At 31.6% G+C, this 21,897-nt stretch overlaps 1 protein-coding gene across 1 annotated transcript; it reads right to left on the bottom strand.

Moving 5' to 3' along the window:
- Positions 1-10,164: 10,164 nt before the first annotated feature.
- On the bottom strand, positions 10,165-11,680 carry LOC137824487 (phospholipase A(1) DAD1, chloroplastic). The gene has a single exon (XM_068630141.2). The coding sequence runs from the start codon at positions 11,521-11,523 to the stop codon at positions 10,258-10,260; it is 1,266 nt and encodes a 421-aa protein (XP_068486242.2). The 5' UTR covers positions 11,524-11,680; the 3' UTR covers positions 10,165-10,257.
- Positions 11,681-21,897: the final 10,217 nt, after the last annotated feature.

Genomic DNA, 21,897 nt, shown 5'->3' on the forward strand with positions numbered 1-21,897 from the left:
CAAGCCTATCCGCCAGTATCTTGGAAATAATCTTAAACTTGAAATTAGCAACAGCAATTGGCCTGTAATCTTTAATGGAATCAGCACCTTGAACCTTTGGAATAAGAGATACCACATTACTGTTCATTCCAGGAAGAACCCAATTTTGTTTAAAAAACTGTTGAACAGCATTGCAAACATCTGTCCCAATAATTTCCCAGCAAGAATGATAGAAAACACCACCAAAACCATCAGGACCAGGAGCACTATTACCGTTAAGATTAAAAACAACATTTTTAATTTCAGAAAAATCTGGACATTTAATCAACATCATATTCTCCTAAGAGGAAACCATCACAGGAATATAAGTACCAATAAAATCTTCCATATTATCAGTATCCAGAACATTAGAAATAGACTCAGCATAAAGATTTATAAAAGTCCAAAATATGATCCTCAATGATTTTAGGATCCTCCGTAACCTCATTATCAATCCGTAGACGATGAATCCCACTAGAATTATTTCTCCTTTTGACCACCGCATGGAAAAAAGCAGTATTTCGATCTCCGTCCTTGAACCATGACATCCTAGCCCTTTCTTTCCAAAACAAATATTGACAGTGAAGAGCATGATCAAGCTCCTCCTTAGCAATCTTTTCTTGACAGAGAAGTCCATCACTATCAGACAAACTAGCAGTCTCTAAGCTTTTTTGAATACCAAGAAGGATGCCCTGCTTAAGAAGAACTCCATTATGAACATTACCAAAAGAATTTTTATTCCAGTCTCGGAGCTCAAGTTTCAACCTTTTTAACTTATGTTGCAAGATAAACATAGGACAACCAACAACCTGATTAGCCCAAGAATCATGAATAAGCTTTAGACACGAAGTGTCCTGAAGCCACATCGAAAAGAAACGAAAATTGTTAACCTTCCTCAAAGAATTACTAGCAAGACTAGCAAGAATAGGGGAATGATCAGAACAATTTTTAACAAGAACCTGATAAGTACAAGATTCCCATTCATCCAGACACACTCCATTACATAAAGCCCTATCCAGTCTTCTGTGAATTCTATGCAACCCTCTCCTTCCGTTACACCAAGTATAACAAGATCCAGTAAAAGGCATACAAGAAAGATCATTAGTATTAATCCAGTCCAGGAATTCATTTCAAGAAACCTGATTAGGAGCCACCCCCCCCTTTACAGTCATCCGTCGAGAGCACACATTAAAATCTCCCAGAATACACCAAGGCCCTGTGAAGAAACTAAGATCCCTCCATAAAAATCATCTAGACAAGTATGTGTTAGCACCATAAACACTTGCAAAGCTAAAACTTTTATCCTGCAGACGACAAGTTACAAAGATAAATTGATCATTAACCAAGAAATTTTGGACAAGATTAGGAACCGACAAACACCAAAGCTTAGCAACTTTATTAACAATAGGAGACGTAGCCACCAAATGCATATTAACAGATTTGAAAAGGACGTCGAAAGCATTACTGTACGACATCATGGGTTCAGCAAGAAAAACCAGGAGAGGTTTATGTAGGTTAAGTAAACTAAGCAACATCTCCACAGTTTTGTGATTTCCCAATCCTCTGACATTCCAAAAAAATGAAGAGACCTTCATTGTGACGTTGTAGAGAGAACTGCCTTAGCAGTTTTCCTGGATTTACCAGTCCCCTTAGGTGGTCTCCCTGGTTTTCTTTTAGTGCGAATTGTTTCCTCCCCATTATCACTGTCATCCTCCTCCATGTCATTAGAGTCAGCCCAAAATTTTGAAACAACCTGATTTTCAATATGATCCGAATTAATTCCAACAATGGTAGGCGGAATAGTTGACGCTCCAATAAGAGAATCACCTCCCACATCTGTAGTTTCCAAACCATCAAGAGAAGAAAAGTGATTTTGAAGGACCAACTATATTGCTTTAACATCCCCAAGATATTTAGCCTTCTGAGGGGAGGTATGAGGCGACTGAGATGGTCCAGTCACAATAGTAGAGACCTCCACATTAGGAACTGGTGCATTAGTATCCGCATGTGATTTAACCCTCCGAGGAGAGGTATTACGCAACGGAGATGGTACAATCACAGGAACAGATACCTCCACATGATGATCATCAATAAAAGTTGTTGAATTTGACTCTGAGTCCTTAGCTTGCATAACAACAAGTGAATCCAAAGTGGGAGTGGACAACCCCTGCTTGGGTGAGGACCTATCATGATCTGAAGCATCCTCAAGAGGAGGCATATCTGCAAAATCATCCTCCACTCCACCTGTTTCATCAACTTTCAACTTATCAATGAGGCCTTCCACGAGTTTTGTCTCCGGATCTTTTTTTCTATATTCTTTACGTTGTTTAGGAATCACGGTCCTCCCTTGGTCCCGTTCATCATAAGATGCCTTCTGAGAAGGTTTATGTTGAGGCCCAAGAACACGATCCTGGTCATGGATCGCCCGACACTGAGCAAGCTCGTGCCCAATCATCTTACAATGAGAACAAAATGGAGGGAGCCATTCATATTCCACACCAGCTACAAAAGCAAAGTCTGGACGTTCAACTAAAAGTTTATCGGAGAGAGGGGACAGTAGATCAATATCCACCAACACTCTAGCAAACATACCCCTATTCTTTCTCATAGTATGCTCATCCAAAGACAAAGGAGTACCAAGGCCTCTAACGATGGAATATATTGTGTTTGGTTTCCAATACTCCAAAGGCAAATGGTAGATTCTAACCCATGTTTGAGCTTTGGTACTCTTCATGGTAGCTGGGACAAAGTCTTTTGTCCAAGCAAACAATCTCAATAAACCAGGAGATAACTTCAGCGAACCCATCCCGAGGGCCCGTCGCATGTCTTCTATAGAAGCGAACTCAAACTCATAGAAACCTTTTCCAAGAGGAATTGCTTTCCATGGTCCAAGAGCTTTCCACACCGGCTGCAACTTTTTAGTTAAATCTAGGTGTGTGAGAGGTTTATCCCCCTTAGATAGAATAACCCGACCATGGAGATGGGTTTTGCAATCCTCAAGACCAGCCAAGTAATCTGCCTCATCAATCCGGACAACAATCATGTCACCCTTAATACAAGGGGTAGGTAGTTGGGACAAAGGAATGTCACATGTATTTCCCAAAGCCTGAGCAAAAATCTTCCTTTGACCGGACATAGAATATACTTTATTATCAGGACATACTTTTCGATCCATCAAACAAGTCCATGGAATGAGGAAACCCGCAGAGCCCTCCGCCATTTTAAAAGGCTAACAAGTTGCCGCCAAAAACTTCCGCAAGACACACGAAATAGCGACCGCACCGCACCACCACGTGAGCCACCACCTCTGCAGTCACCGCCGTCGACCGCGCCGGACCTGTAGTAGAAAACCCTAAAACCCCCAAATCTTAAAATGGGGGTGATCCTATTTGAGGGAAGGATTTGGTTTTCACGTCTATTTTGATCAGAAGAGAAGAAGAGGAAGAAGAATCAATGCAGTGAAGAACGCGTAGGGGAATTGGAATTGGAGAGTGAGAAGAGCGAAGTAGCGGCTCCGCACGGCATTGAGCAAAGCGAAAACGAAACCCTACTGTAGAGTTTTCCTCCTATAGTTGTACCATTTTTTTTTCTTGTTTTTAAGTATCAATTCATTCACGTTTTCTTATTTTACTTAAAATGTCCTATTAATTAAAACTTTCAAAAAATTATAAAAATTAGACTTTCAAAATATAAAAAAATATATATTTTATGGAAATTGATTTTTTTATTACATAGATTAAAAATATCATGAAATTATATTTTAGTGAACGGTAAATTGTATTATAAAAGAGTAGAGAAAAAGAAATTTCAAATTATAAAAAATTTAACAAACGTTAATAGTAACGTGGGATTTGTGTCTTGCATACATTGGACTCTACAACCATGAATCTTAATTCAATGTTGACTTTTGAATAATTCTAGTAGTTTAATGTGAATAAAGTTGATGCTAGTGTGAGAAAATTTATATAAAAAAAAGTAAGAAAGAGAAATTATGAGGGAAGAAATTTGTGATTGTCAAATCTAAATCATTTGATTAAGAATAATTTATGATTCTTATTTGTTCTCAAAGACCCGATGTATTTGTAACATATAAATAAGTGTTAGTTAAGTTGACACTAACTTAAATAATAATAAAATAAATAAAATGAGTGTCAATCTAGCTAGCATTAACTTAAATAAATATAAATACTAAATAATATTAATGTCAACTAAATAAATCTTAATTTTTTTTAAACATTTATTTAGCATTAGAAACAACACTAACACACTATGAGAAAAAATATAAAATAAAAATCAATTTTAGAGACAAAAAAAAAATTAGTTGTTATAGTAACTGAATTATATACCATTTTAGAAACTAAAAAAATGGTTTCAAATTAGTTTATTTCTATTATTGTTAAATAGTTTCTAAATTGGTATCTAATTATCTACCAAAGTTTTAACTACCACTTATTTAGTTTCTAAATTTGGTAGCAAATATTTTGGTTGTTAATTAGATACCAATTTAAAAACCATTTAACACAAATAGAAATTAATTTAGAAACTAATTTTTTCTAGTATCTAAAATGGTTTCTAATTTAGTAACTATAACAACTAATTATTTTTTGTTTTTAAAAATTGGTTTCTATTTCATAATTCTCTTGTGACATGATACTAACACAATATTTTTACTCATTCAAAAAGTTAAAAATAATTATTATTGATTTAGAGTCAACTAAGTTGATTCTAGTGTTTAATATTAAGTAGACTTAAAATTGACTAAGACAACTTTATTATTATAGTATTTTACTTTTTTAACTTTTTTTTTTTCATTATGGTCAATTTTAATAATATCGTAATTTGACCAATACTATTATTTAGAAGCTATAATATAATATCTTTTTAGTAATAAATTTTATTAGAAATAATCATTTTAATATAGAAAATAAATAGCTACAAAGCATATGATTAAATCGTTTATGATTATATTTTGACATGGTTGGAATGATGTGTTACACATGTCATGAGTATCATTTAAAATGATTTTAGAAAAGATGAAATTAATTCTCCTGTAATTAAATCGTTGAACTTTGGTATCACAAGTGGATACAGCTTTATGTTGATGGATGGGGCAAGTGGCAAGAAGTAATCAATGTAAAGCTTGATTTTAGATGATTTGGTTAATTATAACTTAATTTTGGTTAGTATGGAGTGAGTTTTGGGGGTAGTGGTATACTGACAAGAATAGGTACAGAATTAATATAAATATTATTAGCTGTGATTTTATTTTATAAGTGATGAAGTATTTAGATATAATTAAGAAATTATTTAATAACAATAGAGATTAATTTAGATATTTTTTTAGTTTCTAAAATAATATCTAATTTAGTCAATATAATAATTAATTATTTTTTTATCTTTAAAATTAGTTTCTATTTAATGATTTTGAAACTCAAGATGTATCAAATAAAGTTTCCTGTAAACTAAGTTTTAGTTTACTAAAAATGTCATGTTTAAATTGAATCCTTTATATTTTAGAAAATCTGTTTGATGTTATTTATTTTTAAAACCTAAAAAGAACTAAATAAGAGTATTAAGTTATTTGAGTTAATTTGTGTCATATAAAAATATAAGTTAACAATAATTAGATCATTTCTCTTCTAATAATGAAAAAAATAATCAAACAAGACAAAAAGATATTTAAAAAAAATATGTTTACTTTTATTATTATTTAAAGTGAAAGAATCAATTTATTTTTTTAATTTGGTAGTAATTCTTTCAGAAGTCATAAACATTGGAAAAATCCAGCAAGGAGCAAAAATGAAGTACAAAACTCAGAAAAAAAAAATCACATTAAGGAACATAAAATACAATTAATATTTTCAATAAATTTCTCTCTCTCACACACACTTAAATGATTGAACGACTCTCTAATGCTGGTATTAGAGAAAAATGAAAGTGTTAGAAGGGAGATATAAGAAGTAGAGGTGCAACTGAGATTACTTAAATTTAAAAAAGTTAAAATCAAATTTTCACAATTAATATGGAAGAGCATTAGAAAGGTATGATGGTGGAAGGAGAATTTGCATTTATGATATTATGAATACTTACAATATCCCAACAAGTTCTTATTTCAGTTTTTTATAAACATCATTCACAATACATATTAATGAAGTAACAATCCCAATAACTTCCTTTGATTATGAACATTATTCACAGCACAAATTAATTATCTAAGAGTCCCAACAAATCTCACCAATATACATAACCTAGAATTAACTTTAAGACAAATAACTATAAAAAAACACTTATAACTCACCTTAACACAAATGATGCTTAAATATGTGTACAAAACTCAAATATTTCCAACTATTTACCAAAAAAATAAATGAAACCACAACAAGCACAATGAAAGTAATTAAGTATACTTTATAGTTTCTAGCTCTCTATCCATAAATATAGAATTCATTTTTCTTTTCACCATCTATCACCAATTTAAAATGAAAGTTCATTTACCAAAAATCTTCCAAACTTCTTATGTATGGTCTCCCTAGAACTTATCTAAAAAATTAGAAACAAAATAAGTGTTAAAAAAATAAAAAAATATAACCTTTATTTATATATAATTAAGTTAAATAAATAATTATACTATATTATTTTTTTAAAGAAAAATTAGAAATACATAATGCACAAATTTTACGCATAGATATTTTAATAGGCATATTAAATATTGGAGCTGTTACGCGTGTGCGTTGTTTGATCTCCTTTTCTATAAGATATTATTGGTAAGTACAATAAATATTATATTTATATATATATATATATATGTAATTTAATTTGAAAATTATGTAACTTAACTTGAATAAGCTACGACAATTTAACTTGAAAATTAGACCCAAATTATATCCTATAATTATGTAATTTTTTAATAGGCGGAAGGGAACGCATCACTATTTTTTTTTTTAAATTAGACACATATATTCATAAATATATAATTAAACGCTGAAAATATAATAATGCCTTATCTTAGGATGGATCCGTTTAATATTTATTTATCAACAAAATAATTAATTAAATAAATGAAAATATTTAAATAATACTCAAACCTTTATAAAAAAGGCTAGTTCATATAGTTATCCAAAACCTATTAAAAAAAGAATCGTACAACATAGACATATTAAGACTAAAAGTTCATTACTAACATGTGCCCATAATAAAAATTTCAAAACTTTTACCCTATCTTTAAATAATCTTTTAGATTGAAACATTTGTAACTAACTAACTAGCCATGATATGTATACAAATCCACCAGTTATAACCGTCAAAGTCACCAATAATATTGAATAAATAACTCTACAAACAAATTTAACTACATATATTTCATCTATTCAAGCAATAGTTACACACACACACACACACACATATATATATATATATATATATATTAAAATATGTCTATCAATATTAATATATTCTCACAAATTATAATATTAAAATATTACTTAGATATAGTACCATAAGTTCTATTTATCTTATTCTATAGTTAAAATTTGAATTCGTATTTCAATAATATTCTTTTGACATTTATAGAATTAGTTATTATGTAGATTATCAAGATAAAACTTCAATATAATTGGTGCACATAACACAAACATATAGCATTGTAGGTATTTTTTTGTCTATCATATTAATAAGAAAAGTGAATAAGAAAAACATATATTCAATTATTAATAACTAGAAAATTCATTACATAGACCTTGTTTTAATAAGTTACTAAGTATTGTTATAGAAAGGCTTTTTGGCTAAGGTATTAGAAAATTATTGATTACTAAAAATATTTATATAATTTAACATTTTTAATTAAATATCATATTTTTTACAAAAAAAAATCCCTTATTTTTTTTAATTCTTGCTACTGTAGTATATCTCAAATTGAATTTATAAAAAAAAAAAACTAAAATAAATTTTGGTTTTCTTATTTAAAAGTACAGAATTGAATCCTCTAAATTATCAAAATCAATAATTTTAATCGAATAGTTAAAATTAAAAAGTGATTAGTCAAAAACATTAGTTTAAATTACATATGACATAGTCTATATAGATTTTTTCTTTCACTATTGTGTTTGATTTGGTATCACAATAATCAAAGAAAAATTATGCAATTGCATGAAAGTTAATGTTAAAAAAATTCCAGCCACTTAAAATAAACAAATAACTTATATGCTGATAAAAAAAAAACTTAGGACCACATTATACTGTATAACATATGTGATGTAGAAGTTAATATTATTATTTTAATTTGTACTGTTAGATTGAAATGACTAATTTTAAAATTACAAAACAAAATATTTGTATTGTAAAAATTAAAAAATGAAATAGAAAGGGAAGCATTACATTTTACTAAAATGTAAGTGTGTACATGTAGTAAAGTCATTAGATTCCAAGTAGTTAAAAAATTGAAGTTGATGAAGTCCATATGAAATGTTTCTGAAAGTTTAGCCAATTACTCTCATTTGGACCTCTTTCAGCATTATCATCATTGCTTACTCACTTTTGTCACTATCATTTCTCAGGTCAATTCCAATACTGTGCCCAATCATAACCAACAATTATTAGCCTCAAACATCAATCCATCACCAATACCAACCCCATTCATTCCAATTAAATTCCAACCAAAATTTTTCATTCATAAATATATAAAACCTTTAACCCTTAGTTAACAATTTTATATTTTTTTTAGGATTATCAAATGTTAAACACGAACAAATAAAATAGTGAAAAGACCCTCACTAATTTCTGGTTTTATAAAATGTTAAAACATTTTATATTATAGCAAAAAATAGTTTTATGTTGTCATTCTTGGTATTTTCCGGAGGATGGCATATTGTTCGAGCAATATATTCAGAACATTTTTCTTAGAAGTTAACACCACTGATCATGTAGAAAATTCATAAATTTTAAATAATGAAATGGTTTACTAATTAGTAATTGAATATCGAACTTTTTTAAACTAGAAAAAAGTATAAAATGTTGAGAAAATAAAATATGTAATCTATTAACTAATAAAAAAGAATAAATATGCATATAAAAAGTATATCGTGTGAAATACAAGTTACTGTTTTAAATCAGAGAATCTTCTATTAAAAAAACTAAAATTTTCTATCTTGAAATATTAAGATAAACTTAAAATATTAATTTCCAAAAATGAGCCTATTTTATTTTCCTCTGGTTGATTCCAATTGGCTCAATTTCCTCTCTATTCAGAAAAAATAATAGTATGGTATCATTGTTTTACCTTTTTGCGTCACTCTTAGATGGTTAGTATTTTTAGCAACAGAAGAGAATTTGTGATAGAAATAGAAATATAAGAAAAGTGTGGCTGAAAATATCTGTTGAAGTGTCTAATTTAGTAAAAATATATATAATAGGTAGTAGCAGTGTTTGACTGACGTAGAGTGAGTTGAAACTTGACGTGCCTGAACCAACACGAATAGTACAGTGAGCATGAAATGAGTAGGGGAAGATTACTGGTTCAAAACTTGTTTGCATCAAATTATATGCGCATCATGCCACACTCATAAATGCAGTGCAGTACACTGTGCAATTATCCTTTATGGAATCATAATTCAGTCTTCAGGATTTGAGAGTGACAAATGCATCATCAAGACGCATTATTCAAGACGCATGCAGTTTATTGTAATGACCCTTTTGGCTTTTTTTTTTGAAAAAAACTTATTAGAAGAAAAAGATTTTCGTTTTTTTTTATATTTAGACAACTTTGTTTGTTAAATTTTATAGAGTTATACATATTAATCTTGTTAGTTTATAATTTGATTTGATTCTGCTTTGCTTTGTGCTGTATTTATTATTATAACTAATGTTATTTGGATGTTTTGTAATAGGTGAGTGAACTATGGTGAGAATGCATGTGTTCATAAACTTGTTAACTTAATATTTTTTATAGAAAATATTTTTATTGATATAATAGAGTTCTTAATTAATAAATATAGATTACGTATTTTTTTTTAATATAAATTTTGGTATAATCTTTTTATATTAATTTATGATGGTTGTTACTCGAAGTGTAGTAGATATGAGATTTGAAGTGTAGTAAATATGAGATATGAATGTTTAAGGTAAAAGTTTTATATAAAAAAAAAACAATTAAGAAACAAAATTATATTAGTCTTAATTATGCACAGTTAGAATAGACTAATCTTGCGAGAATTATACACATTGTAGTAATTTTTGAATAAAAAATCAAAGGGAGGCTTCCGCTGGATACTTCATCGTTTTGCTCATGTAAGGACAAGAGGAACTAACAAAACCATTCACCAAGTGAAGATATGTCTTGAGATCATGACACGTGGCTACATCTCCTTTCTTCAGATATGGCGATTCCCTGCTACTCACTCTCAACTCTTGTCCAACGTCAGCATACACCAACTGCATGTCCTGAACAACCTTGCGGAACCAAGTCTGCAAGCCCGCCACGTGGACACCAGCATTGCAGGCCACGTCGTCGTCCGGGACCACAAGTCCAGGAACTTTTGTGATTACATCATCGGAGTTTACGATTCTTAGTATGCGGGTTCCACTCTTCTCCAACTGGGCCCTGAACTTATCGTTACCGACTCGGGGCCCACCGAAGGAAACCACTGAGACCATCGGAGAATTTTTGAAGGTGGTGGTTATATCGTAGGCGCAGAGAAGGGCGAGTGCAGCACCCAGGCTGTGCCCGGTTATACTTATGCTAAGTGGCTCGTGGCCATAACACTGGATCACTCTGGCAACCTCTTCCCGAACCATGTCTTGCAAACTGGGACAGGTGTCCGTTTTGGAGACATAGAGACTCAGAAAACCGTTCTCCACCATGCACTCTTCGCTTCCGCAACCCATATGCTCAGGCAATTTCGTCAAGGTAACACGAAGGTTTTCCAGCCATTCCAGACACGTGGCGGTTCCTCGAAGAGCAATCACCACGTCACGTCTTCCCAGCCGCCTAATTTCCTTCTCGTCTTCACAGACTGCCACGTAACCAATCCAGCTCGATTGAACACGTGGGAGTTGCGACACAGAAGAAATCCAACTGGGTAATTGAACGCCGCATGTGGCCTGTAAGTTTTTAGTTACTCTATAACCGGATTTTCGCATTCCAGTTTGCGGCAAGAGTGATGTTTCAGGGAAGCGACACGTGGCGTATGTCAGGGAATTTGTGTCGAAATCGAAAGCGCGATAGGCGGATTCTACGAAGTGGCCATATCTTAGGATTTCGGCGCGTAGGTTGTCGTCAAGAGGGTCTAACAAGCCTTCCCAGTGGTTGATTCCTTGATATTGGGTCCACTTGTGGCCGAGTGGGGGTGAGTTGCATTCCACTGAGTTACTCTTGAGGCGATCCCAAGCGAGTTGGGACTTGTTGAAGGGTAAGGTTGGGGTGGTGGGATGTGAGAAAGTGGGGTTGAAGTTGGGTTTTGAGAAGGAAGGTGAAGTGTTTGGTTGGGAAGTTGGTGTTACAGAGAGTGTCATTGTTGTAGAGACAGTAGTGTAGTTTTGTGTGTTTCTTACAAGTGATGTTTGGGTTTGTGCATGGAATTTATATTAGGAGAAAGTGAGGGAGAATGGACGGTGGTGGAAGAGTGAGAGAGAGAGATTTGTTTGTGATTTGGGTAACTGAAAAAATGGCTGCGGATTGAAATCATGGGAATAAAGAAATGATGGAGGTTGAAGATGAAAGTTCAGAAGATTTTGACGCAATAAGTGGGACCAAAACGACTAAAGTTAATTTCCTTCTAAAAAAATATATAATTCTCCCCACGCCTTCGGAGGGACTACGTGTTGTGTCACCATTGCTACTCGGTCAATTTTTTTCTATCAAAGTTAGTTAGAATTTTGTTAGTAAAGATAACAGAAAAAGAAAAAAATTCAGGGGAAAAAGTTATAAATATAGCAAAATGACTTAGTACAAAACAAAAGAGATATGGAAAAAATAAGGTAGAAATAATATATAAATAAATTGAGTGTATTTTAAGTATTTTCCATTAAAGAAGAGATAAAAATTGTTGGGGATTTTCCATAATTGCAGAGAAGAATATAAAAAAAGGGGAAATTTGAAAAGTAGGAAGGAGTACTCTTTTGGCACAGGAGGAAGCCGCGTAAGGTGAATTATCATGAGAGGAAGAGCAGTGGACTGGTCAAGCGTCAAAGTATATAACTCGTCCATGACTTATTTTAATTAAAAAACACAAATTAGGATAAATTCTTTATAATAATAAAAAATAATGAAAATAAAATCCTATTGAAATATGTAAATCGTAAATGTTGTTTTATGTCAATTTTCACGTAGCTGCATAATTAATTTCGGGTACAGAAAAATGGATAAAATATCTCCCAAAATGTATATTAATATTTTTTACCATCTTATTATTTATTGTGTTTAAAAGTGAAAATAAGATAGATCGTTCCTCAAGGAGTTAATCTCTTTAGCAAAAGTTCAGACTTTTTAAAAAGTTATTTTTGTACAGAGCTGTGGGATTTTAGAAAAGTTCATTATGCTTGACAGGTTGGCTTATTTTAAAATAAAAATAAAAATAAAATATATAATCTATAAAGTAGAATTATTTAAATTATTAACTAAATTTTTAATTTGGGCTCATTTTGAATATCCATTAAATGTAGTATTTTTTTTTTGTCGATTGAAGTGTTTCTATAATGTTGTGACAGATATGTTAGTTCATTAAGTTTATATGTTTAATAATATATTTGTTAACCTATAAATTTGTTGATATTTTCAGTTATAGTCTCGTTAACTAATAAGTTAAGTGGTTTATTTAAGAATGTTTTCATTGAACTATTTAAAACCATAATAAACTTCATTCTTATACGAAATCAAGTTATGAAGTAATAAAAAAAAAACAAGTTTAGGACAACCTAATTTACAGACAATCTTGACTACAAATTTATATAGCATTATTAGGTTCACATATTTCCATCCTCATCATATATTACTTAATTTTATCTTATTTTTTTCTTGTCTGTTTTATTTTTCCCTTTGTTATAAAAAAAACAAGAAACATCAGGGTTAATTAGTGATGGAAGATTTGGATAGATTATACAAATTAGGTTAGAAAAAAAAATTAAATTAAAAATATGGCTACAAATATATGATAATTAATCATACATCTGAATATATATATATGCTTAATTTTTAAAACTTAAGAAATATCTTCCGAATTTTTTTTATAAAAGACTTTTTTTTATCTAAATGTTTAAATAAATGTAACACCTAACCTGTATTTGTTTTATTACATAGTGGGGATGTATATTTTAATAAACTTGATTTTATGGAAAGTTGCTTAACTTTAACGTTTATCCATAATTGTAAAGGTATAACTATTATCTTCAAATGTAAAAGTTACTCATATATTTAGTAAAATGTGTTGTTTTTCTATTTTATTTCAACAAATTTTATAGTGATATTTAGGAATAAAATCTCATTTCATTAAAGGTTATATCACATAACTATATCAATTAAACTCACTCTACACATCGCAGTTTTTTTGCTGAATATTTTCCTGCTAGATTTTTCGTGCATCTTAATATTGGATGAAACTTTTACCTCGGCATTAAGAAAAAAATGAAATCAATTTTTTCATAAGGTAAAATAAACTTGTTCTTGAATTCAAATTTAGAAAATAATTTTTATAAATTAGTTCAACTAATTTCAGCTTATAAAAAAAGTTTATTTTTATTTTTTAAAATAAACCTCTTGTTTCAATGAAGAGAAAAAGGAACTCATAATAAGCCATTCACGGGTTTGTAAATTGACATTGTTCGTGGAATTAAAGTAAATTTGTCATACATTTTATAAATAAGAGAATGTATACGAAACATAAAGATTCGGAAGCAAGAAGAAGGAAAAAGGGAGAAGAAGAAAAGAATATATGAATACATTACAGCAAGTATGAAACATATTTGGAAAGCCATGTGTAAAAAGAAATACAGAAATATATACAATCTTTGCAGTACTAAAAAACAAAGAATATTTGTGCAGGTATTTCATTGTTTTTCTTTTTCATTTTTTGGTGCAATATTCATTGTTTCTATATTCATTCATTCTTATCCTTTATGACTATCAAGAATAATATCGATCTTTCGGTACGTAATATATTTGAGGGCTGCTAACTTAGAATATTCATCATTTGCTTAAGCATTGGTGATTAACGCTAAGTAACGATATAAATGCGGTTTAAAGGATTAATTAAGCAAGTTGCTTTTGTTTTTTTTTTAAATGACCAAAAAGTGTTACTGTTAATGGATAACAAAGAATCCAACTATATAACTTACGTTATTCGAAGAATTAGATTTCTTTCAATTGTACGTTTGCTTACGTGGCATCTCCTCCTCCATTATCGACACTCTTATTAATGAGTGGCGTGTAATTAATATAAGATGAAAATTGAAGTAGTTAAGTAATGTTATGTGACTAATAAAATATTATCTGTAAAATACATATAAAGCATAAGATTTGATATATGATTTAGTTTTAGAAGTGATGGTTAAGGGTAAGGGTGAGGTAAGCAAAAAAGAAAAGTAAAGAAGGTGAAAGAAGATGGATTTGGATATGCTTAGGTGGATTAGGATAGCATAGATATATTTGTTGAGAAAAAGGGAAATATGGGAGAATTTGGCGATTTAGAAGGTAATCTACGAATGAATTGCTGCTTATCCAAAGATAATGGTTGTGGTGGACCATATTAGTTACAAGTCATTTTGGATGTAACAATCTCACATCTTACCCAAAAACCAAAGCAAAACATTGTTTATATTTTTTTATCCTTCCTCTATAAGAAAATGATAAAAAATGGTAAGAAGAAGAAATGTTTCTTATTCTCTTATCCCAAATTACAATCTAATTAGATAGGATACTAATCATGAGATTCTATAATTATTAAATTAATTGCATATAATTGGGTACAATATTGTCAAATATTGCATACAATAATTGCATATAATTTGATAATTATTATTTCCTTAATATTGGTAGGTGAAGATCAAGAACCCCAAACTTGTGTCGCAGCGTCAAATTGCCCAATGCCTTCGTAAAAATATTTGCAAGTTGATACTGTGTCGGTACATATGAAGGACTGATTATCCCAGCTTGTAATTTTTCTCGCACAATGTGGTAGTCTATCTCAATGTGTTTTGTGCGTTCATGAAATACTGGGTTTGCTGCTATATGTAATGTCGCTTGATTGTCACAGAAAAGTTGAGCTGGCAAGTTACATGGCACCTTTAAATCCTGCAATCGCAACCAAACTATCTCCAAACAAGTATTGGTCATTGCGTGGTATTCTGCTTCCGCTGATGATCTTGATACGTTTTTATGTTTTTTTTTACTTCCATGAGATAATAGAGGAACCAAGAAAGAAAAATGCAATATCCAGATACTGATCTCCGAGTTGTCTGACAACCTCCCCAGTTTGAGTCGCAATAAGCTGTCAATGTCAGATTGTTTTCGGATGGCAATAACAATCCTTGTCCTGGTGATCATTGATGTACTTTAGGACTCGAATTGCGGCATCCCAATGGGGTTTCCGTGGATCCTGTATATATTGAATTAGGGTCCGAACCGAAAATGCTATGTCAGGCCGAGTAACCGTGAGGTATATCAGTCGTCCCATGAGTCGCCTGTATTTGACTGGATCCTTTAATAACTCTCCATCGTCTGGTGTGAGTTTTAGGTATTGTTCCATTGGAAATTTGTCTGGACGAGCACCTGTGAGTCCCGTATCCTGCAAAATATCAAGCTCATATTTTCTTTGGGACATGTAAATACCAGTTTTGGAACGGGAAAATTCAATCCCTAGAAAATATTTTAGGTCTCCAAGATCTTTAATGCGAAATTGTTGTAATAAACAATCTTTAACACGGTGAATTTCTGTCAAATCATTTCATGTCAAAAGAATATCATCCACATAAATCAAAAGGGCAGTAAATGATGATTTATTCTGTCTTGTGAATAGAGAGTAATCTGTCTTGGACTGTTGAAATCCCACAGATTTAATCACATGAGAAAATGTTGAAAACCATGTTCGAGATGCTTGTTTGAGACCATAAAGGGATTTGTTGAGTCGACATACAATGTTCCCCTTGTCGATGATGCTCAGGTGGCAAGTCCATGTAAATAATTTCATGCAATGTACCATGTAAGAAGGCATTTTGCACATCTAGCTGGTGAGTAAACCAATTTCTGGCTGCTGCAATGGTGAGGAGACACCTCAAAGTTGTTAATTTTGCTGTTGGTGAAAAAGTTTCAGAATAGTCGACACCTTCAATCTGAGTGTACCCTTTTGCGACAAGGCGCGCCTTATATCTGTCGACGCTACCATCTGAGTTGTACTTTATTTTATAGACCAATTTGCATCCGATGGGTTTCTGCTCAGCGGGTAACGGTGTCAAGGTCCATGTTTGATTTAGCTGCAAGGCGGAAAGCTCTTCGTCCATTGCTTTTTGCCAATTTGGATCAAGGATAGCTTGAGCATAAGTGTGAGGTTCTTTGGTGGCTGTGATGTTAGCAAGATATGCACTATGTGTAGAAGAAAATCGTGAATTAGAAAGAAAATTATGCATAGGATACCTGGTTCCATTTGGTCGGTCTTGGGCAGTGGTCGAATGATTGGCTTGGGATCCCGTTACGTAGTCTTGAAGCCAGGAAGGTTGGGTTGATGTGCGACTGGATCGTCGAACAGGAAGGTTGGTTGGAGAAGGTTTGGTAATGGGTGCTAAACTTCTTAGCATGGGAGAAGAAGGTTGGTTTACTGGAGGTTCAGGTGTATTATGACAAGTAGGAGAAGAAGGTTGGTTTGATGGAGGTTCAGGTGCATTGTGACGAGTAGGAGAAGAGAGTTGGTTTGATGGAGATTCAGGTGTATTGTGACGAGTAGGAGAAAAAGGTTGGTTTGATGGAGGTTCAGGTGCATTGTGATGAGTAAGAGAAGAAGGTTGATCGAGTGAATGTTGGACAAGAGTGGGTAAGTCAATGTCAATAGTGGGCAAAATACCTTGTAATGGAGGTGAGGATTGTGTCTGTGAGGATTGTGACTGTTGGCAGAATGGGAAAACACTTTCATGGAAGATGACATCTCGACTTGTAAAAAAAGTGTCTGCATCTATATCAAATAATTTGTATGCTTTTTTACTGTGAGGATAACCAATGAAGATGCATTGTCGGGCGCGCGGATCAAATTTTTGCTTAGGTGAAACAACAGTTGCGTAACAGAGGCAACCAAAAGTTTTTAGGTGAGAAAGTGAAGGTGGTTGATTATATAGTAGCTCAGAAGGTGATTTATTTTTTAGTAAAGGTGATGGCAAACGATTAATGATATATGTGGCGGTTAAAACACATTCTCCCCAAAATTTTAATGGTAAATTGGACTGAAATAGGAGGGCTCGTGTTGTGTTTAAAACATGTCTATGTTTGCGTTCTACTACTCCATTTTGTTGAGGAGTGTAAACGCAAGTGCATTGATATTCAATACCTTTTTCGAGAAAAAAATCATACATTGAAATAAATTCGAGTCCGTTGTCAACGCGGATGGTTTTAATAGATGCCTGAAATTGATTTTGTGCAAATGTAATGAATGACTCTAAGAGATGTTGGGTTTCAGATTTGTGATTCATAAGAAATAGCCAAGTACATCTAGTATAGTCATCGACTATAGTGAGAAAAAAACGTTTTCCAAAATAAGTTGGAGTTTTATGAGGACCCCAAATGTCACAATGCAATAGATTAAATGGAGAATGAGATTTTATTGTGCTTAAAGGAAAGGGTAGCCTTGTCTGTTTAGCTTTGGGACAAATACTACAATGATTATGAATGAGAATGATTATGATAGGGATAGGTAGTAGGGAAGATACAAGTTGTAGACACGCCGGAGAAGGATGTCCAAGACGCTTGTGTCATAAATCAGGATCGGTCGATATTTGAGATGCGTGGGCTTGGTTTGGAAGAGGGGACATGTAGTATAAGCCTGCGTGTTGTTTACCCGAGCCAATCATCCTCCCCGTAGCCAAGTCCTGTAAAACGCAACCATGTGGAGTAAAAACGACACAACAATTTAATGAACTGGTTATCTTACTAATGGACATGAGATTTAAATTAAAAGAAGGAACACAAAGAACATCTTTGAGAGTGAGATTTTGTCATTAAATTTAATTGTGCCTGTAGATGAGATGGGCGCAGTTGAGCCTGTGGGCAGATTAACATTTGAAATAAATGATGATGGAGTGTGTGTGAAAAATTGTGAATCAGATGCAATGTGATGGGTTGCTCCGCTATCCAAAATCCATGGTTTCGTAAAAGCAGAATTAGAAGAGGAGTTATGGGCAAGCAGACCTGCAGAGCTAACAAACCTGTCACTTCTACCGTTATTGTTGAGCGAGTAAATAGCCCTTGCCAATTACTGAATTTGCTCGGCACTGAAGCGTTGTACGAGGTTTCTATCGGACTCGTTACTGATGCCTTCTTTGCCAGACATGATTTTTTATTTAGGGATAAAAATGGAGAGACTGTCAGGGCACCAAGATCGGTGCTCTAATACCATATAAAAAAAATGATAAAAAATGGTAAGAAAATGATAAAAAATGGTAAAACATCTCTTCTTCTTACCATTTTTTATCATTTTCTTATATCCTCCACTTTAAAAAATCTTCTTTGGATATTGCATATTTATTATCTAACACCCTCAAAATAGTATAAACTTTATTATATGGATAATTTTATTTAAAAGAAGGTTCAATTAAAACTTTATTATATGGATAATTTTATTTAAAAGAAGGTTCAATTAATTAATTATATATCTACAGTGTGGATGTCAGAGCCTAAGTAATGTTGATCAACTTGATACACAATTTGTTGTCGTGTTGGTAGTTTCTGAATTTTTCAAAGTTCTTCCTCTTCTACGTGTGCTCCGTCGGTCGGTGGGAGTACCTGCGATTGCACTCTGACGCTCAAGTTAGTGCTAGTGATTAGTCTGTTCTCTTAGGATATGAAAAACGTTCATTTTCCCCATTCAGAAGTCTTATTTATAGGTTGATTTGGGCCTCTTACCGCGTGGGCCAGATAATCAGTTCACTAAGACGTGTATAGTGGTCACCAGGTTGTGTGTAGTGACTTCTTGATATCACGGGAATGTCTTTCGCAGTGTGTTCTTGACTCACTCAACGTTAGTTGTAACTGTTTCCTTGCTACGTATTTATTACGTTATATTATTAATTCATGTCTTTCATCATTCGAGGTATATATATATATATATATAAATAAAGAATCTACAAATCTGCTATGTTCTAATCTTGAATGTATTAATGTATTTTTAAATGCATGTACTCTGGTTTATTTTTATGGGAGGATAGAGAGATTTAGTATTAGCTTTAGGTTGTAACTTGTTTTCTTTATTAGTGTTTAAAACAAATTATATTTATATAAGGATTAAAACACTTCATAAATATTTATTGTCTTTTTATTTAATAATTTTTTTTCTGAAAAGAAGTTTTTAACTATATTCGATTTTTTTTATGTCAGATATGTAACACACTTTTTGTTTTTATATGTGATTTAAATATTTAGTAAAACTAAAATATGTTTGTAATGATTCTCATATAATCTTTGTTTCATACATAATTATTGTTCATAAACATAAAAAAACCCTAACCTAAAGCAATAATCTTTCATACAATAATCTTTGTTTATTGTAATGATCATCATAATGATTTATATTGTACATTGTATAATCATAATAAAAACATTCATATATTCGAGAAAAAAAGAGATTATTTTATGTCATGTTGTTTTAGCAAGACAATTCTTATTTGATTTAGAAAATTCTTACTCCAACGAGAAGAATCTTACTTAAACATGAAAATAAAAAAGAAACATTATGTTGTCAAATTTAAAATCAACTTAATCTAATTATCTAATTACAAATAATTAACTTCAATCACATCCATTACTCCCACATTCATACCACTCCAACAAATATTTACCATACAAAATCTAGTGTACATTTCAAAGCAAATTAAAATGTGTCATGAAATCCAACATGCATTAATCAACCTCATCAAATTCTAATTTTCTCAAAAATTGTAATTATTTAATATAAACTATTTTTTGCACAAAGTTAATAATCAATCATTTTCATACAATTCGACCGTACTTAATTTAAAATGTGATTTGATAAATGAAAGATTATCATATAGAACAATACCAAACAAAGCATCAAAACTAAGATTCCAACATTCTCATTCCCAAGTTTTTTAAAACATTATAATACTCTCATAAGTTAAATTGGAATAATCTTCTAAGCTTTCCAAATCACCAATATAACTATTTAAATTTTCAAAATTTTAAATCAAAACTATTATTTATTAAGGATAACTTCCCTTCTATAGAAAACATTGAAACTTTAATAAACACAAAAAAAAATATAGTTGTAGAACTTCATGATTATATAAATAAAAAACTACACAGCTAAAAACAATAAAATTTAAGATAAGGAATGAACTAATTAAGAAACATTTTTCTCAATTAATAAGATTATTTTTCCTACCTAAAATAAAAAGGAGAAACAAATAATTTTTAGATGAATAAAGCAATTACTCTTATATGAGTTTTTATAGTTAATTTGAACATATTTTTTCTTTATTTTTTATTGACAATAAAAAATGAATTACTGAAAATATTTAAAAATACTCCAACTCTTATAAAAAAATAAATATTGTAACACAATAAAATACATACTCGTCCAAATAACATCTTTACATAAGAAGCTAAACCAAAAAAATAAGATACCATACTACTTGGCTGCACTACAAAACATCCCTTACTAAGTCTTTTACATTAAATGCAACACAGTTATCTATTTGTGCAAAAAGGTGTTATATCCAGCAAAGCTTTGTAAATCCTCTAGTGACTTTTGCAACAACATGGGTAGGAACCAAAAGTAACTCTTTCCATGCCAAAAGGCAAATGAAAAAAACATATAACTGGCCAGTGTATCAAAACAAAACATCTAGGCTATAAAACATGATAGAAGTTAATGTGAAATTTTAGTTTCACAACGATCATATATAATTCTCCTATATTTTACAACGTTTGAACTTCAAATCTCTATTATAATGTTCTCCTGCATCGTTACATAAGAAGTGCTGCCATTGCATTTAAATGTGTAGAACAATCGTACCTTGTGAGCCAGATAAATTCTGATATTAGAATTTGATTGGAAATTTGTGTTTTGATATGGTCGAGAATTGGAAATATGTGCAAGGGGCTCAGCTAAACTTGGGAATGACAGTGACTTTGTGTTTACATGGTCACACAATGTCACCTTTTATGACCATTCACATTGCAGGTGTGGCATTGGGATTATATGACTTACTATGTTTGTTGTCGTGTATTAGATTGCCTTGTTTCCTTAACATCTGCTTGGATGTGCTTTTCTGTGCTTCATCCACCATAACTTTTCTTTTCCATAAGTTTTTCTGTGCATTAATTCTGATATAATTCATGCATGGGAATGTCAAAGAATGTCATTAGAGGCATAAGAAAATGGATTGTTGGTTCAAATAAGACTTAAGAAGATTGGATATATATTTGAATGGATTTTGGACATCGTTTAGCAACTTCATTTTTGGGCTCATTTAGGAACACTTTTGGTGGGCTAATTTGTTTCCTTAGCTCTTTGATCTTCATTCTGTTTATGTTCTTGCAAGTTGGGCTTTCGGAAGGCTAATTTCTTCAATACAGAATGTTTAGGGAACGATTGTTATAAACTAATATAGAATCTTCATTCACATTTATTTTTACATTAATATGTACCAACCTCATGTTCAGAAAATAACAGTAAT

This window comes from Phaseolus vulgaris, chromosome 8 (genome assembly GCF_051622355.1).
Source record: "Phaseolus vulgaris cultivar YP4 chromosome 8, ASM5162235v1, whole genome shotgun sequence".
Taxonomy (NCBI): Eukaryota; Viridiplantae; Streptophyta; class Magnoliopsida; order Fabales; family Fabaceae; genus Phaseolus; species Phaseolus vulgaris.

Excerpts from the sequence above, each read along its gene's own strand:
- LOC137824487 (XM_068630141.2), bottom strand. The coding sequence starts at position 11,523 with ATGACACTCTCTGTAACACCAACTTCCCAACCAAACACTTCACCTTCC.